Genomic DNA, 22,724 nt, shown 5'->3' on the forward strand with positions numbered 1-22,724 from the left:
AAAAGGGGGAATCAACAGATCAGGACTGAACAGATTTTGAAGATGAAAGAAATGCTGGATAAGAAATAATGAGGAAAAAGAAAAAGTTGACTTTTTTTTACAGGAAATGATTAGCTAGAGTTTTTTTCTAAATGAAATCAATGCTTCAGTTGCTTGAAAACATGGGCATATGCGCTGACTGCTTTGCTAAAGTTGAGAGGCAGATTCCATAAACAGTGAAATATCAACACGAAATAAATGAGAGAAAAAGAAAAGTATCATAAAGACAACTCTCACTAATTTTCTTACTAGAAATCTCATCCCAATTTCCAGAGATAATCCAGATGATCTAGAACCTTCCACAAATACAGTTATTACCACAACCGACAAAATACCAATGCTGTCTAACTCTTCTCTATCACTGGAGTACATTTTATAATCTGTATATTTTTAATGTATGTATTATATTTGTAACTTTCTATGTAATGTTCCCAATGCAGAAAGACAAATAAGGATCAGGTTTATAAAAACACACAAATATTTGGTATATTATGCACTTTGGTACATAATATTTGGTACATGCACACTTTGGTACATACACACAATGTAATATTATGCAACCCTGAAGAATGCTGATGTTCTACAGAACTCTGCAGAACATGGAGGAACCTGGAGGACGCTGTGCTGAGTGAAATTAGTCCATCACAAAGGGACAGATATTGTAAGAGACCACTACTGTAAAAAGTTGAGAAAAGGTTTGCATTCTATAATAAAAATTCTATGATGTTTACCAGGAGTGGGAGGGAAAGGGGAATTATTCAATTAGAGTATATACACTTGATACCTTGAGTGATGAAAAAGGCAGTTAGAAAGAAAAGGAAGGAAAAAAGATGCAGAAAGAAATTGCTTTCTTGTTTGTGTTGTTTTTCTTTTTGTTTTTTAATGTACTGGGAGGGAGAACACATATATTTATTTTCTCATTAGGAAAAACCATTGGGAACTTTCCTTTAAATTAAAAAAAAAAAAAGGAATGGAAAGAAGGGGAAAAAGAGGAGAGAGCATGAAGAAAAAAGAACTTGTGGTGATAGATGTACCATGGGGAGTGGGGTTAGTGTGGCTGGGTTGCGCATGTCACAACGGTTGAAATGGCAAATGTTGTGTTGTATAAACAATGAAAATAAAAGAAATACTGTTAATAAAAGGCAGTAATAATCAAAACTGAAAAAGAAAAATTAAGTTTTTAACTTATGTCAGAACCCAGTTAAGGCAGAGTTGTTAGAATGAAGTTCTGTTACAAATCCAGGGCGGTCTATGTAAAAATTGCTATTTGTTCCAGGCAGAGTAATAAAATTGGCAAGTGAGCTCATCATAGGTAAACAATATGTGAACCTGACATATATAAAGAGACAAAATTCTGAATTAATATCTCACCAATGATGTCAAATTTGCTTTAAAGGTACTGAGAGCTAAATCAATATGAATACAAGAAAAGACCAATAGTTAGGGTTCAATGTAGCATCATTCCTCATTAGTGCAATATTGAAGTATATTATGGAGTGAGTGGAACTTGCAGAGAATGTGACTAGTTAATGCTTCACCTGGATCACAAAGGAATGTATCCACCTTTTTCATCTAACAGTCAAAATTATTCATTAGTGAAACATTTTTTGATTGTTTTTTTCCCTCTTATAGCTAACCTTAAACACAGCTTCTAAACCATTGCAGTTAAAGAAACCTTCACATAGAATTGTTCCAAGTCTTCTGTCAAAATCCAAAATTCTGGATTTAAACACAACATAATCACTTTCAAATTCCTGTAAAACACAGACAAAATATTAATTTATGGGAAAGAATCCAATGGTTAAAATATTAATCACATCCACATGAATTTTCTTTACATGAAATTTTTTTTAAAACCACAGGTTTCCAGGGAGGGTCTACAAAGAGCTATACTTGACTGAAGTCTCAAGTGGCATCTCCTAAAGGGAGCACATTGTGCCTAGCACTGCTTGCCTAAGCTTTCAGAATCCTCAATGACTCAGACCTCATACATAATGTCAGAGCTTTGGTTCCTAAGCTTACATGTCAGTAACTCAGCCCTCCTCCTCCTAATCCATTTTGTTTATAAAGGAAAAAAAAAAAAACAAGTTTTCAAAAACTAGAAAACCTACCCTCATTAAGACTTTAGTATATCTATTTAGGATTAAATATAAATTTTGTTTTTCCTGAGGCAGAAAACCTACATGGGAATACTATTTCTTCTGGTGAGAACTAAAATCCACAGATCTGTAAGAAATCATCATTAGAAAAACAGAGAAACCAAATACTCTGACATTTTCCAAGATTCTTATTAATATGCCGTTTACAACCTCCAGTTTCCTCCTAATACATCTCCACCCACTCCCATAATTAGAAAGAATGAAACCGTGAAAGAATAACTATCACGTTCACAGCCTTTAGTGAACAAGTCCCAGAAATTCAGAAACACTTTGGTGCTTGGCAGTCAAGCCTCCCGAGGAACACAAGTCACAGATACACTCTGAAAAAATCTTGTGTTTTAACCCTTAATCTAAGTCTTGAGCCCTGGTGTGGACTGCTAACCACAAGGTCAGTGATTCAAATCCACCAGCCCTGTCAAGGTCTCTATGCACCGTAACTGACTCGACAGCTCACAACAACAAAGTCTCCAACAATTAATGATAACAATAATGACAGTAATAATAGTGATGATGGATAGCAACCATTTAGTTCTATTTTAAATGCTTTACATTTTTAACTCAGTCCATGGACAATGGAATGAAATGCTGTCTAATTCTGCACTATCCTCATGACTGGTTGTGGGTCAGACCACTGATTCATAGGGTTTTTACTGACTGATTTCAGAAGTAGATCACCAGACCGTTCCTCCTAATTTGTCATAGTCTGGACACTCTGCTGACCTCTTTTTAGCATCATGGCAACATGCAAGTCTTCACTGCATGTTCACTGACCTGCACATAAGCTACATTGGTCAGGATTGTACTCACGTCTCCAGCATGAAAGGTGAAAACTCTACCACTCATCTACCAATGCCCCCAACATGTAATGTAGGTAATAACATTTTCTCCAAATAAGTAACTGAGAAAACAAATTCAGAGAAGTCAAATAATTGCCCAGGATCACAATGGGTGAAAGGGAGGGCCAGGATTTAAAACCAGACAACCTAGTTCCAAAGCCCATATTCCTAACTATGATGCTGTTTCTAAGTAGGGACCCACATTATATGGACTCTTAACATACTCCCCCAAATACAGAGTACTACAAAGTTCCAAAGCATCATAGATCATATGCCACAATGCTATATTTAGCATCAAGAGGAAGTCTCCATTTCTCCTGAATTAAAGCCAAATAGTCTCTTCATTCAAGGGTCACTGACTTTTTAAAGTAAACAAAACTTCTCAACAAGTTTTAACAAGCCTAACGTATCCTTCCTTTTGGTGTGGCAACCAAGAACATACAACTTAGGATCCACAAACATTACTTGAATGCTTAGTAAGTAAGTAGTAAGTCAGGGAGAGAAAAATGCCAGTCTCCTTCCCTGGTAGCTTGCTCTCACTCACTAACTCCTGAAACCTGAAATAAGAACTTCAAATGAGACTTCTTCCCTGGGAGATCCCACAAGGAATTCAAACATATGAATCTGAACTCAGGATTTGAAGAAAGCTGCTCCTCTCCTGACCTTGTGCCAAGAGCAACAGAAAATTTGGGAATGGTTAAGGGTGAGGATTGAACACAAGTAATGTCACTGAACTATGTATGTGGAAATTGGAAATAATAAGTGCTTTGTTACTTGTATATTTACCACAATAAAAAATATAAAGCCCATCCTCTTCGGACTCCCTCTAAGAGAAACTTGGCAACTTCTTTGACTCCTTTCTCTGTCGTGTGCTATCGATCTTACCTCCTGTCTCTTGAAGATGCCCACAATTCTCCATCTCTGTGGTCATTGCTCAGCTTCTGATCACCACTACTGACTGCTCATGTATGTCTCTATTAACTTTACCCTTCTTGCCTCTTCCCTCTGACTCATTCTCTCCGCTGCAGCCTAAATCATCTCTCTAAAATACAAGTCTTATCATGCTGCTCTTTCTCATAACCCTCAAAGGCCCCCTCAATATTCCTAGATTAACAGTCAAGAGTTTCAGCAAAATCTTTGAAGTCCTGCATGAAATGCATCCCAACTATTCTTCCACGTCTCCCTTTCCACACACTAGGATCTAGTCACACCTGCCTAATCACATTTCTTCTGTTGCAGAATGAAATTTTCTTCTAAACCCTCCCTTTTATTTTATCTACTCTCGGCTTGTTGTGGATTACGAAACTGGGCTGCTAACCTCCAGGTCAGTAATTCGAATCTATCTGCTGTACCACAGGAGGAAAATGAGTGTTTCTGATCTTGTAAAGATTTACAGCCAGGGAAACTCGACAACAGAGTTGCTATAAGTCAGAACCAACTCCACGGCACACACCCAGTCAGTTTTGACTCACAGTGATCCTGTATAGGGTTTCCAAGGAGCAGCTGGTGGGATTGAACTGGTGACCTTGTGGTTCTCAGTCCAGCGCTGATGCTATTGCACCGCACCAGGAATCCGCTCTCCACTTAATTCATCTCTATTCTTCTGTGACATTGTGTGTTAATGCACTGGACTGCAAGGTTTGTTTGAACTGCAAAGTTGGTGAGCAGCGCCTCACCAGCCGCTCCTCAGAAACCCCATACAGGGTCACTATAAGTCGGAACTGACTCCACAGCACTTAACAAATGTATCCTTCAGTTCTCCATTTACTTATCACCTCATCTGGGAGGGATCCTTCCTCGTAGCATTTGTCATGTCAGCACTTAGCAGAGAATCACCTATTTGTTTTCTCCACTGAGCTTTAAGCTCAGGAGCATAGTGGTCAGGTTTTTCTTTTCAAAGCTACACGACCAATATTTAATGGGGTACCCAGAACACAGCTGTATCTATATAAATATTTATTGAGAATAAATAATGGGATGCTATTACTCAAATATCACTATTAAAATGTCCATATATTCTGAAAACTGCCTTGTCTAGTGACCTAGAAGCCATTGACGGGTTTTGATTAGAGAAATGTCATTTCCAGCTTAGATCTATAAGGAGCACTCAGGGCAAAGAGTTCAGATCAGAGACAAATGTAGTAATAGCCACATCAGAGACCAAGGCAGGCTGACTCAGATATGAGAAGGCATCCAATTCTGGATTTATTTTCAGAGTATATCTGACAGATCTAATGTTTGTTGTGAAAACAAAAAGATCCCAGATGTTCCAGTAGTTTTTTGCTGTAAGAAGCCCACTACCTGTGCCCTTCAGTGACCTGGAAAAGGCAAAGAGGAATAGGATTGAGGGGAGAGAAAAATCAGGGATTCCATTTTGGATGTTAATTATGAGAAATCTATTCAAAATCTAAGTAGAGATGCTGAGTGGTGGTGTTGGTAAGTGCCCTTGAGCTAATAGCAACCCTGTAGATGGAACTCTGGTAGTGTAGTGGTTACGAATCAGGCTACGAACCACAAGTTCAGGAGTTTGAAACTACCAGCTGTTCCATGGGAGAAAGATGAGGCTTTCTGCTCCCGTAAAGATTTACAGCCTCAGAAACCCTGTACAGGGTCGCTCTGGGTCGGAACTGACTCCACGGCACATAACAACAACAACAAGAGGGTTTTCCAAGGAGCCGCTGGTGAATTTGAACTGCCAATCCTGTGATTCAAAATGACTTTGTAATCCAGTGCTTATCCACAGTGTTACATCAGGATTCCACAGATGCTGAGTAGGTAGCTGGATATATGCTATGTGCATGAGATTGGGAAATCTTCCATCACTAAGTATAATGCTAGCTGTAGGCTTTTGGTAGACATGATGTACCAAGCTGATGCTCAACCCTCTGCCACTGAGTTGATTCTGATTCACACAGTAGAACTGCTCCTTGGGGTTTCTAAGACAAAATCTTTAGGAAAGCATGCAGCCTCATCTTTCTCCTGCACAATCATGATGGGGGCTTTGACTCACTGGCCTGTGGTGAGCAGGTCAACACTTACATACTGCATCACTTTTGGGAGAGTTTTTGTTTGTTTTTAATGAATAACAGGTATTGAATTTGATAAATTCTTTTCCTATATTTCTTAACATAATCATGGGATTCTTTAGCCTGTTAATATCGTGGATTACAGGATTGATTTTCAAATACTGTATCAGCCTCGCATCCCTGGAAAAAAAACCCACACCCAGTTATGGGGCAGAGTTTTTTTTTTTTTTAATATATTACTGGAGTCTAGTTGCTAATAATTTGTTAAGGAATTTTGCATCTATTATTCATGAGGGATACTGATCTGAAGTTTTCTTTTTTAGTACTGTCCTTTGGTCTTGGTATCAGGGTAATATGAATTTCTTACAGTATTCCCTTCTCTTCAACTAACTGACAGAAATTGCTTTTAATAGCTGTCAATTCTTTTTAAATGTTTGGTATAATTTTCTAGTGAAACTGTCAGAGTGTGGATACTTCTTTTTGGAGCGTTTAAAATTTTAAATACAAAGTTAAGTGATTCTTTCTTTAATTTACTGGGACATATTTTAACTATTTCTGCACCAAAGCTGTTCATGAAAACTTAGCCATTATGTAAGCACTAGTGTGCATTCCCTGAGAAGCCGAGGAGTACAAGAGGATGCATACAGCAGGATGGGAAGAATTTAAGGTGAACATGTGGATGTACATTTGTGTGAATATATTCCTAGGCTGAAATTTGTTCCTTAAAATATTGTTTCATAAAAATTCCAACTGAATTTCATCACAAAACCAAGCATAATAAACTAAACACCACCAAAATGAACAGCTTATTAAGCATAAACATATAGTAACTGTAATATTCAACATTAAATAAAAAAGCAAACATTTTCTTCAACATAAGTATGTCAACTAAGAGAACTTTTGGTTAACTCATGTTTTAATTTTTAAGGAATGGCCAAACTCAAGGATCATCTAGATTCTCTTCTAAGGTAAGACAGTTGACTATGTAAGGCATATGATGGGAAGCTTCAAGGGCAGGTCTCCAACTAGACCTACTGATCAGAACTAAGCCTTGGGCATCAACTTTTCAAAGTAAAATGTTGTTGTTTTTCTTGCTGTTAAGTGCCATTGAAGTCCGTTCCAACCCACAGCTGGTGAGCTTGCACCACTGACCTTGTAGCTCAAACGGCTTGGCAGTCTGGTGCATTAACCCACAGCTCCACACCAAGACTCAAAGTAAAATGGGACCCCTAAAATCTCTAAATAAATATTAAATAAACAGACATATGGGGGGGGGGGTTCAAAAAGTTCATGGAAAAATTCTATTACCTTGTAATTCCATTTTTCCATGAATTTTTTGGAAGTCTTTTCATTTATGGAAGAAGCAAATGAGTGTTCTATGCTAACAGATTTGTGAGTATGCAGACATTGATTGGAAATGGGGTCAAATCAGGATTTGGGGCATTGCCCAGGTAGGTCGCAATATAGTACAAACATTTTACATGCTTGGCTGCTAACCAAAAGGATGAAGGTTCAAGTTCACCCAGAGTTACCTGGGAAGAAAGATATGGGAATCTTAATTTTAAAAAAGGTCATTAAGAAGTTAAAAATATTACAAAAATGCAAAAGGTGTTCTGTGAAGTGAGAATCAACAACATTCATGACAACACCACCTAGAATTCAATCCAGATACAGAAATATTTAAAGTAATACAAACCTACAAGATGGAAAATAGGGACCAGGCATATTAATGCATAATGAAGTCAACTATAAGTCAAAAAGAAGGAACAGGTACAGAACTTTCAAATGGCAAGAAAGTCAAGTAGGTTTCCAGAGAAAACATAAAATTAATTTTCCCCTGTTTTATGCAGGGGAAAATTAATAAATTACATGATAACCACAAAGAAAAATAATATACCTGCACATCAAAATAAAAAAAGAGGAAAATCAGAATGATTTAGTAACATTAACACAACAGAAATAAAAATGAAAAAACCTACAGACAAAAATCAACATAAAAAAATTATGTGGAACAAAGAAACACAAAAAAACACACAGAAAAGTGGCAATAATCAATTCATATCTATTAATAATTACACTAAATGTAAATGAATTAAATGTACCAGTCAAGAGACATAAACAGCAAAATGGACTAACAGGATGTCTCAATATGTTGCCTACAAGGGATAGATATATCAAAAAGATGGAGACAGCCTCAATGCCCATCAACAGAATGGTTAAACATTGGTACATACACACAGTGGAATACTAAACAATGTTGAAGAATAATTATGAATCTTTGGAATATTTCACAGCATGGTTGAACCTGGAGGACATTATACTGAGTGAAATTAGTCAATCACATACGGACAAACAAGGTTATTACACCAATGTTGTAAAAAGTTAATGTAAAGGTATTCTTGATTAAAGAAACAATCTCCGATGGTTAGGCAGGGATGGGGAGGGAAAATTATTCATGAACTAGAGGGTAGACACATGTTAACATAGGCGACAGGGCAGGTGATATACAACAGAGAGGCTAGGAAAGGAAGAATAAAGGTATCATGAGACACAGAGAGGAATGCAATAGATAAGGTAAATAAAGGTTTGTTATTGTTGTGAAGTGCCACCGAGTCAATTCTGACCCATAGCGACCCTGTATAGGGTTTCTGAGGAGCAGTTGATGAGCTTGAACTGCCGACCTTGCAGTTCAAACGACTTTGCAGTCTGGCGCATTAATCCATAGTGCCACATCAGGACTCCAATAAAGGTAAATGCAACAATGAGGTGAAGCAAAGTGTATGGTTTGTTGAATGTAAAACTGATGATCGATTCTGTAAACCTTCACTCAATTCACAATAATTTTTTTTAAGTTAAAAATAGAAATACCATATGATCCAGTAATCTGTGTAGGTATATGACCATACTCACTGTACTCACTGTAGCATTACTACTATTCACAATATCAAAAAGATGGAAACAGCCTAAGTGCTCCTCAGGGGATGAATAAACTATGGTACACATACACAACAAAATACTATGTAATGTTCTAAAATATTGATCAGTCTATGAAACACCTCATAACATGGATAAAATCTGACTTCACATAATGTCCTCCATGTTATCCATAACACACTGTAAAAAGTCAAGAAAAGGTTTACACACACACATACACAAAACCCTATGAGTACCATTCCATTTTGAACACAATGGAGTTGTTAATGAGTTGGAATGAGCTCAGTGGCATCTGGGACTGATAACACGGTGGCATTAGCTAAGCTTGGACACTCTATCTAACCAGGCACTCGTAACTACTCCTGAGTTTGTGGACATGAGGATATCAAGTCCCCTGCTACTCAAATGCACCCAAGAGACTCATGTATGGCATTGTCCACAACTTTTATCTTGATGGTTAGACCACAGTCTCCCCCAAGAATATCATTCAACATACATTTGTTGAATGTCTGCCAAGTACCAGACATTTTACAAGACTCTGGGGATGAATTCAGGTTATTCATCACCCTGGCCCTAAGCTCTTCCTACTTATGCACAAATGACAGGGTGTTAGTTTAAAAGGGCGACTTTAGCATTAATCATTAACTCCATTTCCCAAGAGCTGATTACAATTCAGAGGGATTAAGTTTGCTAAGGAGGCCCTAGGTGGTTAAGTGCTCAGCAGCTAAGCAAAACTTGGAAGTTTGAGTTCAGTCAGAGACACCTTGGAAGAAAGTTCTGGTGACCTACCTCTAAATATTCAGCTACTCAAACCCTCAGGAGCACAGTTCTACTCTGACACACACAGGATCACCATAAATTGCAGTTAGCAGCAACTGTATATATTTAAGTTATAAACCTAACATTTCAAAAACAAATAGGTTATTTGGCCAATTATATAACCACAGCAGGGAAGAAATTCACATTCCTTACAAAGCAATGAGTACAAGAGCTACATTTTCATCCTTTGTCCCCTAGTGTTGTTGTTTTTGCCAACCTACTAAAAAGAGCTGCAGGAATGCTCACAGGTAGTTCCTTGGCTACTAACATGCTAGAAGCAACAGACAACAGAAGTAGCTTAGATCTGGAAGCTTGCCTCTGCTTTTTGAAGTTGTAAATATGAAATTATAAATAGCTCTAAAGAATGGAAATAAAAAATATCAGCAACATCATGCATTGTAACAATGATGAAGATAAAACTCAATGTTCAAATAGACCTCCCAAAATTCAAGTCATTCGGGAAAAGGCTAAAACAAAACACAAATTACATGGATATCAGATAATCAGGTAAAAATGAACTAAGATAGCAAGTTCCTTTTCAACAGGCATAAACAAGAAACGAATCTTGACTGAGGTCCATTGTTGTATTACAGACAGTTCTTAATTAGAAATGCAAGAACTCAAGTTGTGGTTCCCCGATCAACTATTAAGTAGCCAAAACACTTCAGTCAAGTCATTTAATCTCTGTAGGTCTCAGAAGTTGGACTGGATGGTACATGTCATCACTATGACCTATGGTTCTGTTCACCTTTAAACTGATAGAGTTCTATAAAGTAAAAATGCAAATATTACCGTGTTATGGTAATCAAATGGGTCATACGTGCTCTGTTTAAAAACTTTACAAAGATCCAGGAACTCTTCATTCATCTCGAAGATTTGGTCATTTAAAATTGCTCCTCGGGTACCACCAAATTCAAGTCTTTCCAGCTTTTCAAATTCCAATATGGTGACAAATATATCCTTTGTAAAAATAAAGTAAAGATCTTACCAAATTGATCAGTAAAAGGACATTTCAGAGTTTCAAAGACAGGACATTTTCAAGCTTTAAAAACTGTGAGCTAATGGGCATTCATAGGAATGAAAATATTAATGATTTCACTGACCAAAATAACTGCTAGTTGCTAACAGTACACTCCCATTTTCAGATTTACTGAAAATTCTGTCAGTTAAGCAACTCCTAACTTTTGATAGTGAGAGATATGACTCCCCAATTTAAATCCTACTAATCACATATGGAAAGCCTGGTATGGTGCTGTGGATAAAGCACTAGATGCAATGTTAATTTGAACCACAAGGTCGGTGGGTCAAGCTCACCAGTCACTCCTCAGAAACCCTATACAGGCTCGCTCTGAGTCAGAGCCGACACGACGACACTTAACAACAATAATCACACACAAGATCCTCATATACTATCCCAAACTCAGATTCAGCTGACTAGACTTCACAGTGCATCTGCTCCTTTGTTAAAAGGAAGATCTCAAGAAACTGTTATAAACATGCAATGCAGATTGTTCTTGCTTAGGTATTTAGCTTTCAGAGACTTTTAGAGGCATTCAGGCTAATTAAAGAGTAATGCCAGCTTTCAAAACATAAAGCTCCTGTTTTGAATGAAATTCAATAAATAGTATATCAATGAAAAATCCCAAGCTTACTAAGAAGACCTTTACAAAAACCTTTAAAAAGGCAGTATTATCAGCTCAAACTTAAAAACAAAACAAAATAAAAACCACCTTAGCCAGTTTATTCCATGAAAGAAAGAGAACAAACATCTATGTGTGTGTATATGTGGGTGTTTGTTTTAAATCAATGTTTGTTCCTTTTAGGCATATTTATAGTATTGATACAGAGTACATATTCAATTTCATGTTCTTTTTTTACTCTCATGAGTAGTTTTAATAGTTGTATGGTATATATTTATGTGCAAAAAGATTGTGTAATGCTTTATGTTATCAAATAGGTTTTCAGGTAGGAAATTCCAATTTTGAAACATAAGGGAAAAAAGAGATTCATTTACAGCTGGCAGATTCGCAATTGTCTTCCAGGAACAGAGTAAGTTGTATGTCCAGGGACACTAGTACCCAGAGACATCCATTTAAATGCAGCATCATAATATAGAATCAAGACAGAATCACAGAGGTCAAATCAAAGCTTTTCTTAAACTCTCCTTATAGTATTGGCTTAGTGACCCTGTTGGAATTACTAAGAAAAATGACTTCCTACCTACCTAATAAAGTATTCCCTGAAACATGTGAAAAGGTGAAGAAGGATTTTGGAAAGCAATTACATTAGGAACGTATCACAAGTCAGTAAACAAATACCTCTATTTTCATTAAACGGCAGAGAAAGTTGTCAAATCTGGAAAACACTAGGTGAGACTGGAAATCCCAAGGTTTCAGCTCTTTGTTTCCTTTGAAATAGCATGCCAGACCATTTTGATAGGTGAAAAAAGAGTTTTTTAAAGTCTTTAAGTTGTGAATGGCAACCTGCACCTTCTCCAGTGAGTCTTCAATTTCTCCCTTCAAGAGGTCTTCAGGTGAAAGGAAAGCTATTGCCTAGGATTGAGTAAAAGGAAATGATTAAAAAAAAAAAAAAAAGTTGAACCGTTTTTACTGTTATTGCCTCTGTTTCAATGAGTCCATTTGAAGTAACGATGTCTAGAATGAGGCCAGGAGAGCCCTGGTAGCGTAGTGGGTTACAAATTGGACTCTTAATCTTAAGGTCAGCAGTTCGAATCTACAAGTCACTCCACAGGAGAAAGATGAGGCTTTCTACGCCTGTAAAGATTTACAACCTCAGACACCCTATACGGAATCACTATGAGCCGGAACCAACTTGACGACATACAACCACCACCACCACCACCAGAATGAGGTCAACACTGCTGAAAAGCAGGAAACACAAATTCTAGAAAGTTCACATACTTGGACTTCAATGACATACTTTTATATGATATAACGTTAGAATGATCTGCAGGAAATTCTGCTTTTTCTGAATGTATCCATTCTGTTGTTGTTGTTGTTAGGTGTCATTGAGTCAGTGGTGTAGAGCTCGGCTGCTGCCTGAAAGCAAGTGGTTTGGATTCAACCATCTTTGCAAAGGAGAAAAAGGTGACAGTCTGCTTCAGTAAAGATTACAGCCTTGAAAACTCTGACGTACCCTTCTTCTCAGTCCCCTAAGGTCACTATGAGGCTGAATGTCCTCAGTGGCCATGAGTTTACCTGGTAGTATAGAACCATAGTATTGGAGGGAGCTCTGGTAGCGTAGTGGTTACGAATCGGGCTGCGGACCGCAAGGGCAGCAGTTCGAAAATACCAGCTGTTCCGTGGGAGAAAGATGAGGCTTTCTGCTCCCGTAAAGATTTACAGCCTCAGAAACCCTGTACAGGGTCACAATGAGTCAGAACCGACTCCACGGCACATCACAACAACAACATAGAAATACATGCAGCAGTATGAAAGATCTAAGCAGCGTAATAGGACATAAGACTAGCTGAGGTATGCCACATAAATTATTGTTTAACAGAGAAAAGGGAAGGGTGACAGGGTCAAAAAAAAAAAAAAAAGACTATCATCTCTTGTTGTCAAATGCTATTGAGCCAGTCCCAACTCATAGTGACCCTGTAGAGAGTTTCCAGCTGGTGGATTTGAACTGTCAACCTTGTGGCTAGCTGTCCAGTGCCTATCCTACAATGCTACATCAAGACTATCCTCAAGGTTCTCTCAAATTAGTCTCTCTCCATATTCCTTATAGAAACACTTAGAACTCCCTTAGGGGCTTCAAGAACATAATTATGAATTATGAGATTACACTGAATAGTTTTTCTTCTTGATGCATCTTAACTTCATATGTATTACAGATTTAAATTTTGTGTATTTACATTTATGGGTGATTAGATAGCTAGAGATTTTAGTGGAGAACATAATGAAAGTCACCAAGTTCAACCAAAATGGAATGATTTTTCTTCTTAATGTGGACATAGTATGATTCCCCTTTTTTCTTCCCCCATCAGTGGCAGTAGTTTTATACAAAATAACTCTATACCATGAATTTGTGAACTAATCAAGCAAGAGACCATATAGTGTCTAAATATTCTATTTATCAGGATCACTCTAGTCTTGACTTTAGATTTCAACCTGATTTTGATTTCTCACCCTGGATGGATGAAAAATTAAGCTCTACATCAAAGTTGCTAACTTGTGCACAATACAGGGAAAAGAACATCTAGTAATCCCTTAGAAGTTTTAAAATAGTTTAAACTTTGATATGGATTGTTGTTTAGTGCAGTTGAATCAGTTTTGACTCATAGTGACCCTATATAGGGTTTTCTAGGAGTGGCTGGTGAGCTTGAACTGCTGACTTTGCAGTTCAAACTGACCTTGAAGTACAGCAAAAGTAGGCCAGGAATTAACACCCCATTACAAAACTGTGTGGTGCTGTCACCAGATGTGGCCAGATGCTGCCTTTTATGCACCTAAGCTAAATGATTGCTGTTGTTGTGGGTGTCATCATATCAGTTCCAATTCATAGTGACTCCACGTGACAGAGCAGAACTGCCTTATACGGCCTTTCTGTGAGCCTTTACAGAAGATCTTTACATCTTTCCCGAGGAGCCGTGGGGTGAGCTCGAACTGTCAACCTTTCAGTCAGCAGCTGAATGCGTAAACATTGTGCCACCAGGGCTCCTTGTGCTAATGGTCAGTGTTAGAAAGCAAATGAGGAGAAACATGTTTGCTGTAAAAGTCAGAGGATCTCTGACGATGACTGATCCCTGGAAGGCTCAGACAGACGGGGAAGATGAGTCAAAATAGATAAGGAACAGCAGCTACTGCTGGAAGCCGAGGTCACCTGGACAGCACTTGGCCCATCTACACTTACACTTGAGCTCTAGCAACTGACCCTGTTTTGAAGCCTCTACTTTTCAGCAGTAACTGGAACACAGACGTTTTAATGAAGCCTTCCCAATTTTAGCATTGGCCACAATTTTTTAAAAAGACTTTCAAAATAGCATGCAAAACACATTGCATTGGTTTAGGATCAAATACATCTGATAAAATGCCAGCAAAGGCCTCCAATGTTTACTACTGGAAGGACTGAAACGTTTGGTTGAAATACTGAGATTAATAGCTTCATGGATGTTAAGTTCATGAAAAGCTACATGATGAAATGAAATAATATAAATAATACACAGATAATGCATCATCAAACAAAAGATGCATGGTATAAGTTAAGAAATAACATGATACTATTAGATATTTAAGGAGCTCTGGTAGTGTAGTGGTTATGAGTCAGGCTACTAGGCTCAAGGTCAGCAGTTTGAAACTATCAGTGGTTCCACAAGAGAAAGATGAGGCTTTCTGCTCCCGTAAAGATTTACAGCCTCAAAAACCCTATACAGGGTTGCCATGAATCAGAACCAACTCCATGGCACACCACCACCAGGTATTTGGAATCCTGATGTGGTGCTATGAGTTAATGCTCTGGACTGCAAAGTTGGTTTGAACTGCAAGGTTGGTGGTTCAAGCTCACCAGCTGCTCTTCAGAAACCCTATATAGGGTTGCTATGGGTTGGCACCAACTCGATGGCATTTAACAACAACAACAATCAGATATTTGATATATTATCAACAATTTTTTAAATGATAATGCTCAAAGTAATTAGTACAGTCCATTAGAAAACAATTGCTAAGTACTAAACATTGCACAGGAGCCATGAAAAGATTGTACCCTTTGATTAACATCAGAAATTCATATTAAGAAAATTATCCAAGTTAAGAAAAACAAAAGTTTTTGTAAGAAGTTATTTTCTGCAGAGTTGTTTATAATGGAGGAGACTGTCAAAACCCCAAATGTCCAGCAATAATAGAATCACTTTTGAAGAAGCTGGAAAAGAAAAATTTAAATCATATTATCATAAACATGCATAAGTTTAAGAGACGCAAAATACAAAACAGTGAATTTTAGGGATGGTAGAATTACAAAACGAATTCTATTTTTATAAATTTTATGCAAAGAGAACATTTTTAAATAATTATTATTAGCATACAATGTATTATGTTGTAATTGAAAAATAAAAACCATTCTTTAAATATCCAGGGTCCAATATAGCAGCTAACAGCCTCTGCCACTTATTGGTTACAAATCGGGTTGCTAACCTCAGTGTCAGCAGTTCGAAACTACCAGCTGTTCTGCAGGAGAAAGGTGAGATTTCTCCTCCTGTAAAGATTTACAGCCTCAGAAACCCTGTACAGGGTCGCTATGAGTCAGAACCGATTCCACAGTGCATAACCATCACCACACCACACTTATTAGCTGGATGAAGTAAGGAGAGATATTTAGTATCTCTGTGCTTCTGTTTTCCTATTATAAACTGAAACCACTAACTGTACCTATGCCATAGTGTAGCTGTGAGGATTAAAGCTGTAAACCATTGTAAAGCACTTAGAAAAATACCTGGCAAATAGTAGGCACAATATGAGTGTTAAATAATACCTGTTAAATACATAGAATAAACAAATAAAATTAAATGACAAACATTATAGAAGGAGGGGACTTCCCAGTCCAGCTCTTCAGGGAACCCAGGATGAGAGGTGACTCATTGCACATTTTGATTCCTAACCTGTTGGGGTAGATTGACTTCAAGGTCCAGGATCTGCCACTTGAAGAATCAAGGAAACCAGGTCAAGAGAAATTTTGGACAGATGCCTGAAATAGTAACTAAGCAACAAGAGTAGCTACATTATAACCACCAGAGCTTGGGAAACTCTTGCTGTTGACAAAGGGCCAAGAATAATAGGTTTAGAAGTTTACAGGTAACCAAGATTCCTTTCAAGCCACCTACAACAATGAATGACCATCTCTGGGGTTAATACTTGAATATGGCTTTGAAGTAAAACAATTTTGATTATTTTTAGAATGAGATGAGGAGTCCTTAAAAGGGATTTAGGAGACATAGTTGTTATAGTCCTTGACCCAGCAAAAGGGACTGTGGTCTTGCACATATTGATCCAAGTCATTAGGGCCCAGTGCCCTTGGTTAGCAATAGTGCAAAAGTGAGTTTATAGAAAAGAGAAACACCAACAGAATGAAGCTAAAGGAGATGATGATAAACTACAGCAAGGGGCTGCATTTTCTCTTATCTATGTGACTCTGGAGCACTAAAAACTAAAACAATATAGTTGCGATTATATTGTAAGTTAATAGTTTGGACAAGAGAACAAGAAATAACTAACTTATATCAAGCTCCTATTAAGTGCCAGGCATTGCACAGGGGATTTTACCTAGATTGTCTATCCAATAGGTCTATTTACTTTTAGGGAGGAAGATGAAGTTTTCTGTTCCTGTAAAGATTTACAGCCTCGGAAACTCTATACAAGGTCACGATGAGTCAGAACTGACTCGATGGCATGTCACTAATAACACCAGTAGCAGCAGCCATCAAATTTATCTACTTAATATTCGGAAGAAAGATGACATTTTCTACTTCCGTAAAGGTTTACCATCTCAAAATCTTATACAGGATTGCTAAGAATCTGAACCAACTCAACTGCACAATTTAGTATTACATATACTGCACATGTTTGGGGAAATGCATACAGATAGCACTAAAATGTGTTCTCTATTAAATATGAGGTTTTCAAAAGCTGAATCAAAAAATATAATTTTAAAACCTCATTAGAAATCTACTTTAAATAATACTTCCTCTTCCTCTGTCTTCACTGTTCTATCTCCCACTCACTCACTCTCAAACCTGTGTAATTCTAGTCTGTCACAGTTGCACCTAGAGGAGATCCAGTTCACATATTTGGACCCAATGGGTTACATTTGTTTTACAACTCCTTAGGCAGCTCAGAAACCATACCACTCGATAATCAATTAAGAACCATTCAACAATGAATGTGATTCCAAGTCAACTGTTTTGCTCTGAAATTGTGTGGTATTCTCTGATATTACAGACACAAAAAGAACTAGCGTTCATGTCCCAAAAATTAGAAAGGGTAAGGAGGAAGGTCACCTAAAAAATAATTGTAGGTTAGATGAGGTGAGTAACTAAAGAAACAATCTAAGAGAGACGTTTAAGAATCAAAGAGGAGGCAGAACACCTTCAAGCCAGAGTCTTTCAATACAACTCCACTTCTATTTTTTTCTTAGTATATATGAGAGTCCTTCAACAGTTCGTGGAAAATAGAATTAAAAGATAGTGGGATTTTTCGAGGACATTGAAGCCCCCCCCCCATATACACTTTTGTGTGGTTACAATTCGCTACATTTTCTGAAAGTCTTCCATCAGTCAGGATTCCTGTAGAAACCAAATGGAAAGCTACAAAGACTGCACTCTGCATATCTGTCTTTTACCAGAAACTGCCTTAACTCTCTTTGGAGAAAAGCACATAAACAAAATTGGATAAAAAGCCAGCTAGCCTTTGTTAGGAGTCCTGGTGTGGTGCTGTGGGACAATGTTCTGGACCACAAGTTCAGTTTGAACCTCAAGGTTGGTGGTTCAAATTCACCACTTGCTCCTTGGAAACCCTCTACAGGGTCGCTGAGTTGGAACTGACTCTGTGGCACTTAAGAGCAAGGCTTTGTTACCAAGAAATTATTTCTTAAAAAAGGAAAATGATGGTCTGACTATATACTGGGACTATTTGCTTCATCATTGGTTTAATGAAATCTACTGGTTTAAAGTAAGGAAAAGTGAGCATTGGGGTTATATCCTTTCACCATACATATTCAAACTGTATGCTGAGCAAACAATCTGAGAAACTGGATTACATGAAGAACGTGATTATCAGGATTGGAGGAAAAAATCATCAACCTGTAATCTACGTATGACACAACCTGGCTTGCTGGAAGTTAAGTGCTTACTGATGAAAATAAAAACAACAGCCTTCAGCATGGATTGCACCTCAGTGTAAAGAAAACAAAACTCCTCACAACTAGACCAATAAACACCCTTATGATAAACAGTGAAAAGATCGAAGTTGTGCAAGATTTTACTTTACTTGGATTCACAATCAACACTCATGGAAGGAGCAGTCAAGAAATCAAGTGACATATTGCTTTAGGGAAAACAACTGCAAAAGACTTCTTTAGGGTGATACAGAACAAAGATGTCACTTTGACGACTAAGGTGCACCTGACCCAAGCCACAGAATTTTTAGTCACCTCATATGGTGTGCTGTAGGATCAACACTGGACTGTGAACCACAAAGTTGGGCAGTTCAAACCCACCAGCTCCTCCTCAGAAACCCTATACAGGGTTGCTATGTGTCAGAATCAATTCTACAACACTTAACAACAGCATACATATGTGAAAGCTGGGCAATGAATAAGAAATACCATAGAATAATCAATGCATTTGAATGATGGAATTGGGGGCTAATATTGAATAGACTGTGGACTGCCAGAAAATGAACAAATCTGTTTTGGAGTAAGTAGAGTCAGATTGCTCTTTGGAAGTGACAATGGCTAGTCTTCATGTTTTGTAACTTTGAACAAATTGCCAGGAAGGGGCAGTCCCTGGAACGCACATCATGCTTGGTAAAGCGGAGGGTCAGAACAAAAGATGATGACCCTGGATGAGAGGGGTTGACTCAGTGGCAACAACAAAGAGCTCAAACCTAACAACTGTGAGGAAGGTACAGAACCAGGCAGGGTTTTATTCTGTTGGGCACAGGGTTGCTATGATTCTGAACAGACTCAACAGCCAGTAACAACAACAACAATGTATGACAATGATTCATTCTTACTGTCCTAATTTTTTGTACAACATACCTGGTCAATGAAGAGATTACAAAACACTTGCAATAAAACTATAATCCGAGAAGGGGTATTATAAAACTTCGAATGACTCCAGATCAGACAGATGGTATGAAATAGTGGGGTGATTAACATATGCATTTGTGGGAATTCCGTCTCCTGGAGACACTGAATGTGTCTCCTCAGTGGTCTCAGGTAAAGTTCCACATCCTGTGCTTCCAGAAGAGCTGAAAGAGAACCACAGTGAATGTGATGCTCAGTATTTTACAAGAGGACAACTTAAAGAAACATGACTTTATAAGTTTCCCCACTATCGAAAAGTAAAACATTCCTTTGAAGCATTTCACAGGCCAAAATATCATGAAGCAAACAAAGAAACAAGTACAATTAATTCGTATTAGAAGAATTTTTGAGCAATCCTACGTCCAAAAAACAACCTTCAAAATCATACCAAATAACACAGTAAAAACCTACAATAACACGTATGAATATTCACAGGTACAATTCAAAGCTATGGTTATGTTGACAAGGAGATGCTGACTGCACTTCCGCCCCAGGAAAGGAGCTTGGCACGTCATGCTCTCTGCTCTCGTGACTCTGAGTGCGCAATGGGGCTTTAACAGTTTATTGCAAAACAAACTCTTTGCCTTTGTCTGGCAAAAAGCAAAAATCCTCCTTGAATGTCTTTCAAGCAAAAACAGGTATGAATGTAGGTCTTTCAAATAAGCAAAGTGGCATAAAGCAAACTTTTGCTAAGGATACCTGTACATAAGTGTGGCCATGTTTCTTTTTACATTCGTTATCACAGTGTACATATGATTAGTTTGCAGGCTTTGTCCACCTCTAATTCAGACTCGAAATGTTGTCAGTTGCCATCAAGCTAGTGCTAACTCTTAGTGACTACACAGGCAATAGAACAAAATGTTCCAGGACCTGGTGTGCATTTTGAGTACTTTCCCATGTAGAAGACTCATCACCCAGCACTATGTCAAAGAAGCTTCTGTTGTAATCCATAGGGTTTTCATTAGCTAATTTTTGGAAGAAGATTGCCAAACATTTCTTCCTAATTGGTCTTAGTCTAGCAGTTCTGCTGAAACCTGTCCACCCTGGGTGACACTGCGGGTATTTGAAGTATCAGTATTATAGCTTCTAGCATCAGAGCAACACACAGCCACCACATTACAGCAAACTGACAGACAGGTGGGGTCTTAAACAAGAACTGGTGTAGATATTCAATAACTTAAACTGTGACTGAAGACCCAGTGGGAAAAAGTATTTAGAGTTTAAAGATATTTACTAAATTCCATCAAAACTGTGGAAATGAAATACCATGAAATTTTTTTGTCACTTTCGGGTATTTAGTTAAATCATTGGATTTTAATTCCTCCTAGGTATTTAGGCACTTGCACAGTTTAGTGGATCACGTCACATTCTAGCTTTTCTATGAGAGTAGGTCACATAATGATTGGAAACATTTCTATTTCATTGTTGATAAAAATAAAACATTGTTATATGTGGATGATGAAAATATTTTGTATTCAGAGAGGGGTCTTGGTTATAAAATACCAGGAATGTACTAAATGCAATAAATTACACACTTTAAAATGGTTAATGTTATGTGAACTTTACTGAAACAAATTGAGTATGATAATAGTAAAAAATGCTTTAAAAATTATAGATAAGAAAACCTTACACATCTAAGCTTGATTAAAACTTGCTCTTTTAATGTGCCCTCTGTGGATACCCACTCAGACTCTACACCTCAAATTTCTACCTCTTAAGTCTATAAATATCATTGATTAACTGAAAATAGATTTTATATATGAAGGTAGCAATAAAATCAAGTAAATTCTAATTTTCTAGCATTTTCTCAAAGACTCTTGTTTTGGCCTGGAGTTAGGCATGCCCCTACCCATGTTTCTTAATGTATAACTGTGGTGGTGTTGGTGTTGTTTTTAGGTGACATTGAGTCGATTTTGATTCATTGTGGTCCTAGGCACAACAGCACAAAATACTGCCCAGTCTTATACAACCCTAACAATTGTTGTTACATTTCAGCCCGTTGATGCATAAATTTGAATAATAGTGCTATTAACTGGTCTTCATTATAGATGTATAGATACTATCCTATCACAGAACATTGAAATGTTCTTTTTGACGACTAATAGGACATCATTCCTCTCCAATCTGTGATTGAAGGCATAGTGAATCACAGGATTATCTGATGTAAAAATGGCCAACACCAATCCATTTCAGCTCACTAACGCCTAGGATATGAACCTTTGTGAGTTCCATTTCATTTTTGATAACTTCCAATTTTCATACTTCATACATTCCATGCTCCAATTATTCATGGATGTTTACAGCTGTTTCTTCTCATTTTGAGTGGGGCTCCATCAGCAAATGGAGGTCCTCGAAGCTTTAGTCCATTCATGTCACTATGGTCAACTGTCCTTTGAGAAGGCAGCTCTTTTCCTGTCGTATTTTGAGTGCCTTCCAACCTGAGGCGTTCCTCTTCCAGCACTGTATCTAACAACATTCTGCTTCTATTAATAATGCTTTCATCTTCTATTACTATATCTGACAATGTTACAATGCTGTTCATAAGGTTTTCAGTGGAGAACCATTAAGAAATAGCCTGCTACTGTCTTTGTCTGGAAGCTCTGCTGAAACCTATACACCCTGAGTGACCCTTCTTGCATTTAAAATATTGGTGGCATAGCAGTGGGACAAAATGACAGATGGATGGTGGTAAATGTAGTGTAGGTAATTATTTAATATGTCTCTTCTATCTAGCCTTATCTTTGTAACCCCCACCAAATGACTATTTTCCTGATAGGTATGAGTAAGAATAGGTGGGAGAAGTTACTGATAGGATGACATGCTCATCTGTGGATGTTAACAGAGTTCACTGTAATTGGAACTTGAAACTTTAGTATGGGTATAAAATGAGCCATCTCAGAAGCTAGAGGAGGCAATCCCAGTATCCCCAAATAAGAGCCAGGAGTAGAACCCATGCTTTCAACCCTGCGATCCCTGCATTTTGAAACTCCTTGACTCAGGCTCAGAAAACAGTGACACCAGAAAAGTGGTACAACAGTGGCCATCCTGACCCACAGAGCAGGATGCAGTGGCCATCCTGACCCACAGAGCAG

At 37.8% G+C, this 22,724-nt stretch overlaps 1 protein-coding gene across 1 annotated transcript in view; it reads right to left on the reverse strand.

Moving 5' to 3' along the window:
• The window catches only part of DNAH11 (dynein, axonemal, heavy chain 11), a 436,577-nt gene that overhangs the window by 394,495 nt on the left and 19,358 nt on the right, over positions 1-22,724 (reverse strand). The window contains 4 exon segments of the mRNA XM_006832223.1: positions 1,677-1,793; positions 10,606-10,773; positions 12,132-12,365; positions 19,585-19,796. Of these exon segments, the coding sequence (XP_006832286.1) occupies positions 1,677-1,793; positions 10,606-10,773; positions 12,132-12,365; positions 19,585-19,796 (731 nt within the window).

The sequence above is a fragment of the Chrysochloris asiatica genome, unplaced genomic scaffold (assembly GCF_000296735.1).
Source record: "Chrysochloris asiatica unplaced genomic scaffold, ChrAsi1.0 scaffold00006, whole genome shotgun sequence".
Lineage (NCBI taxonomy): Eukaryota > Metazoa > Chordata > Mammalia > Afrosoricida > Chrysochloridae > Chrysochloris > Chrysochloris asiatica.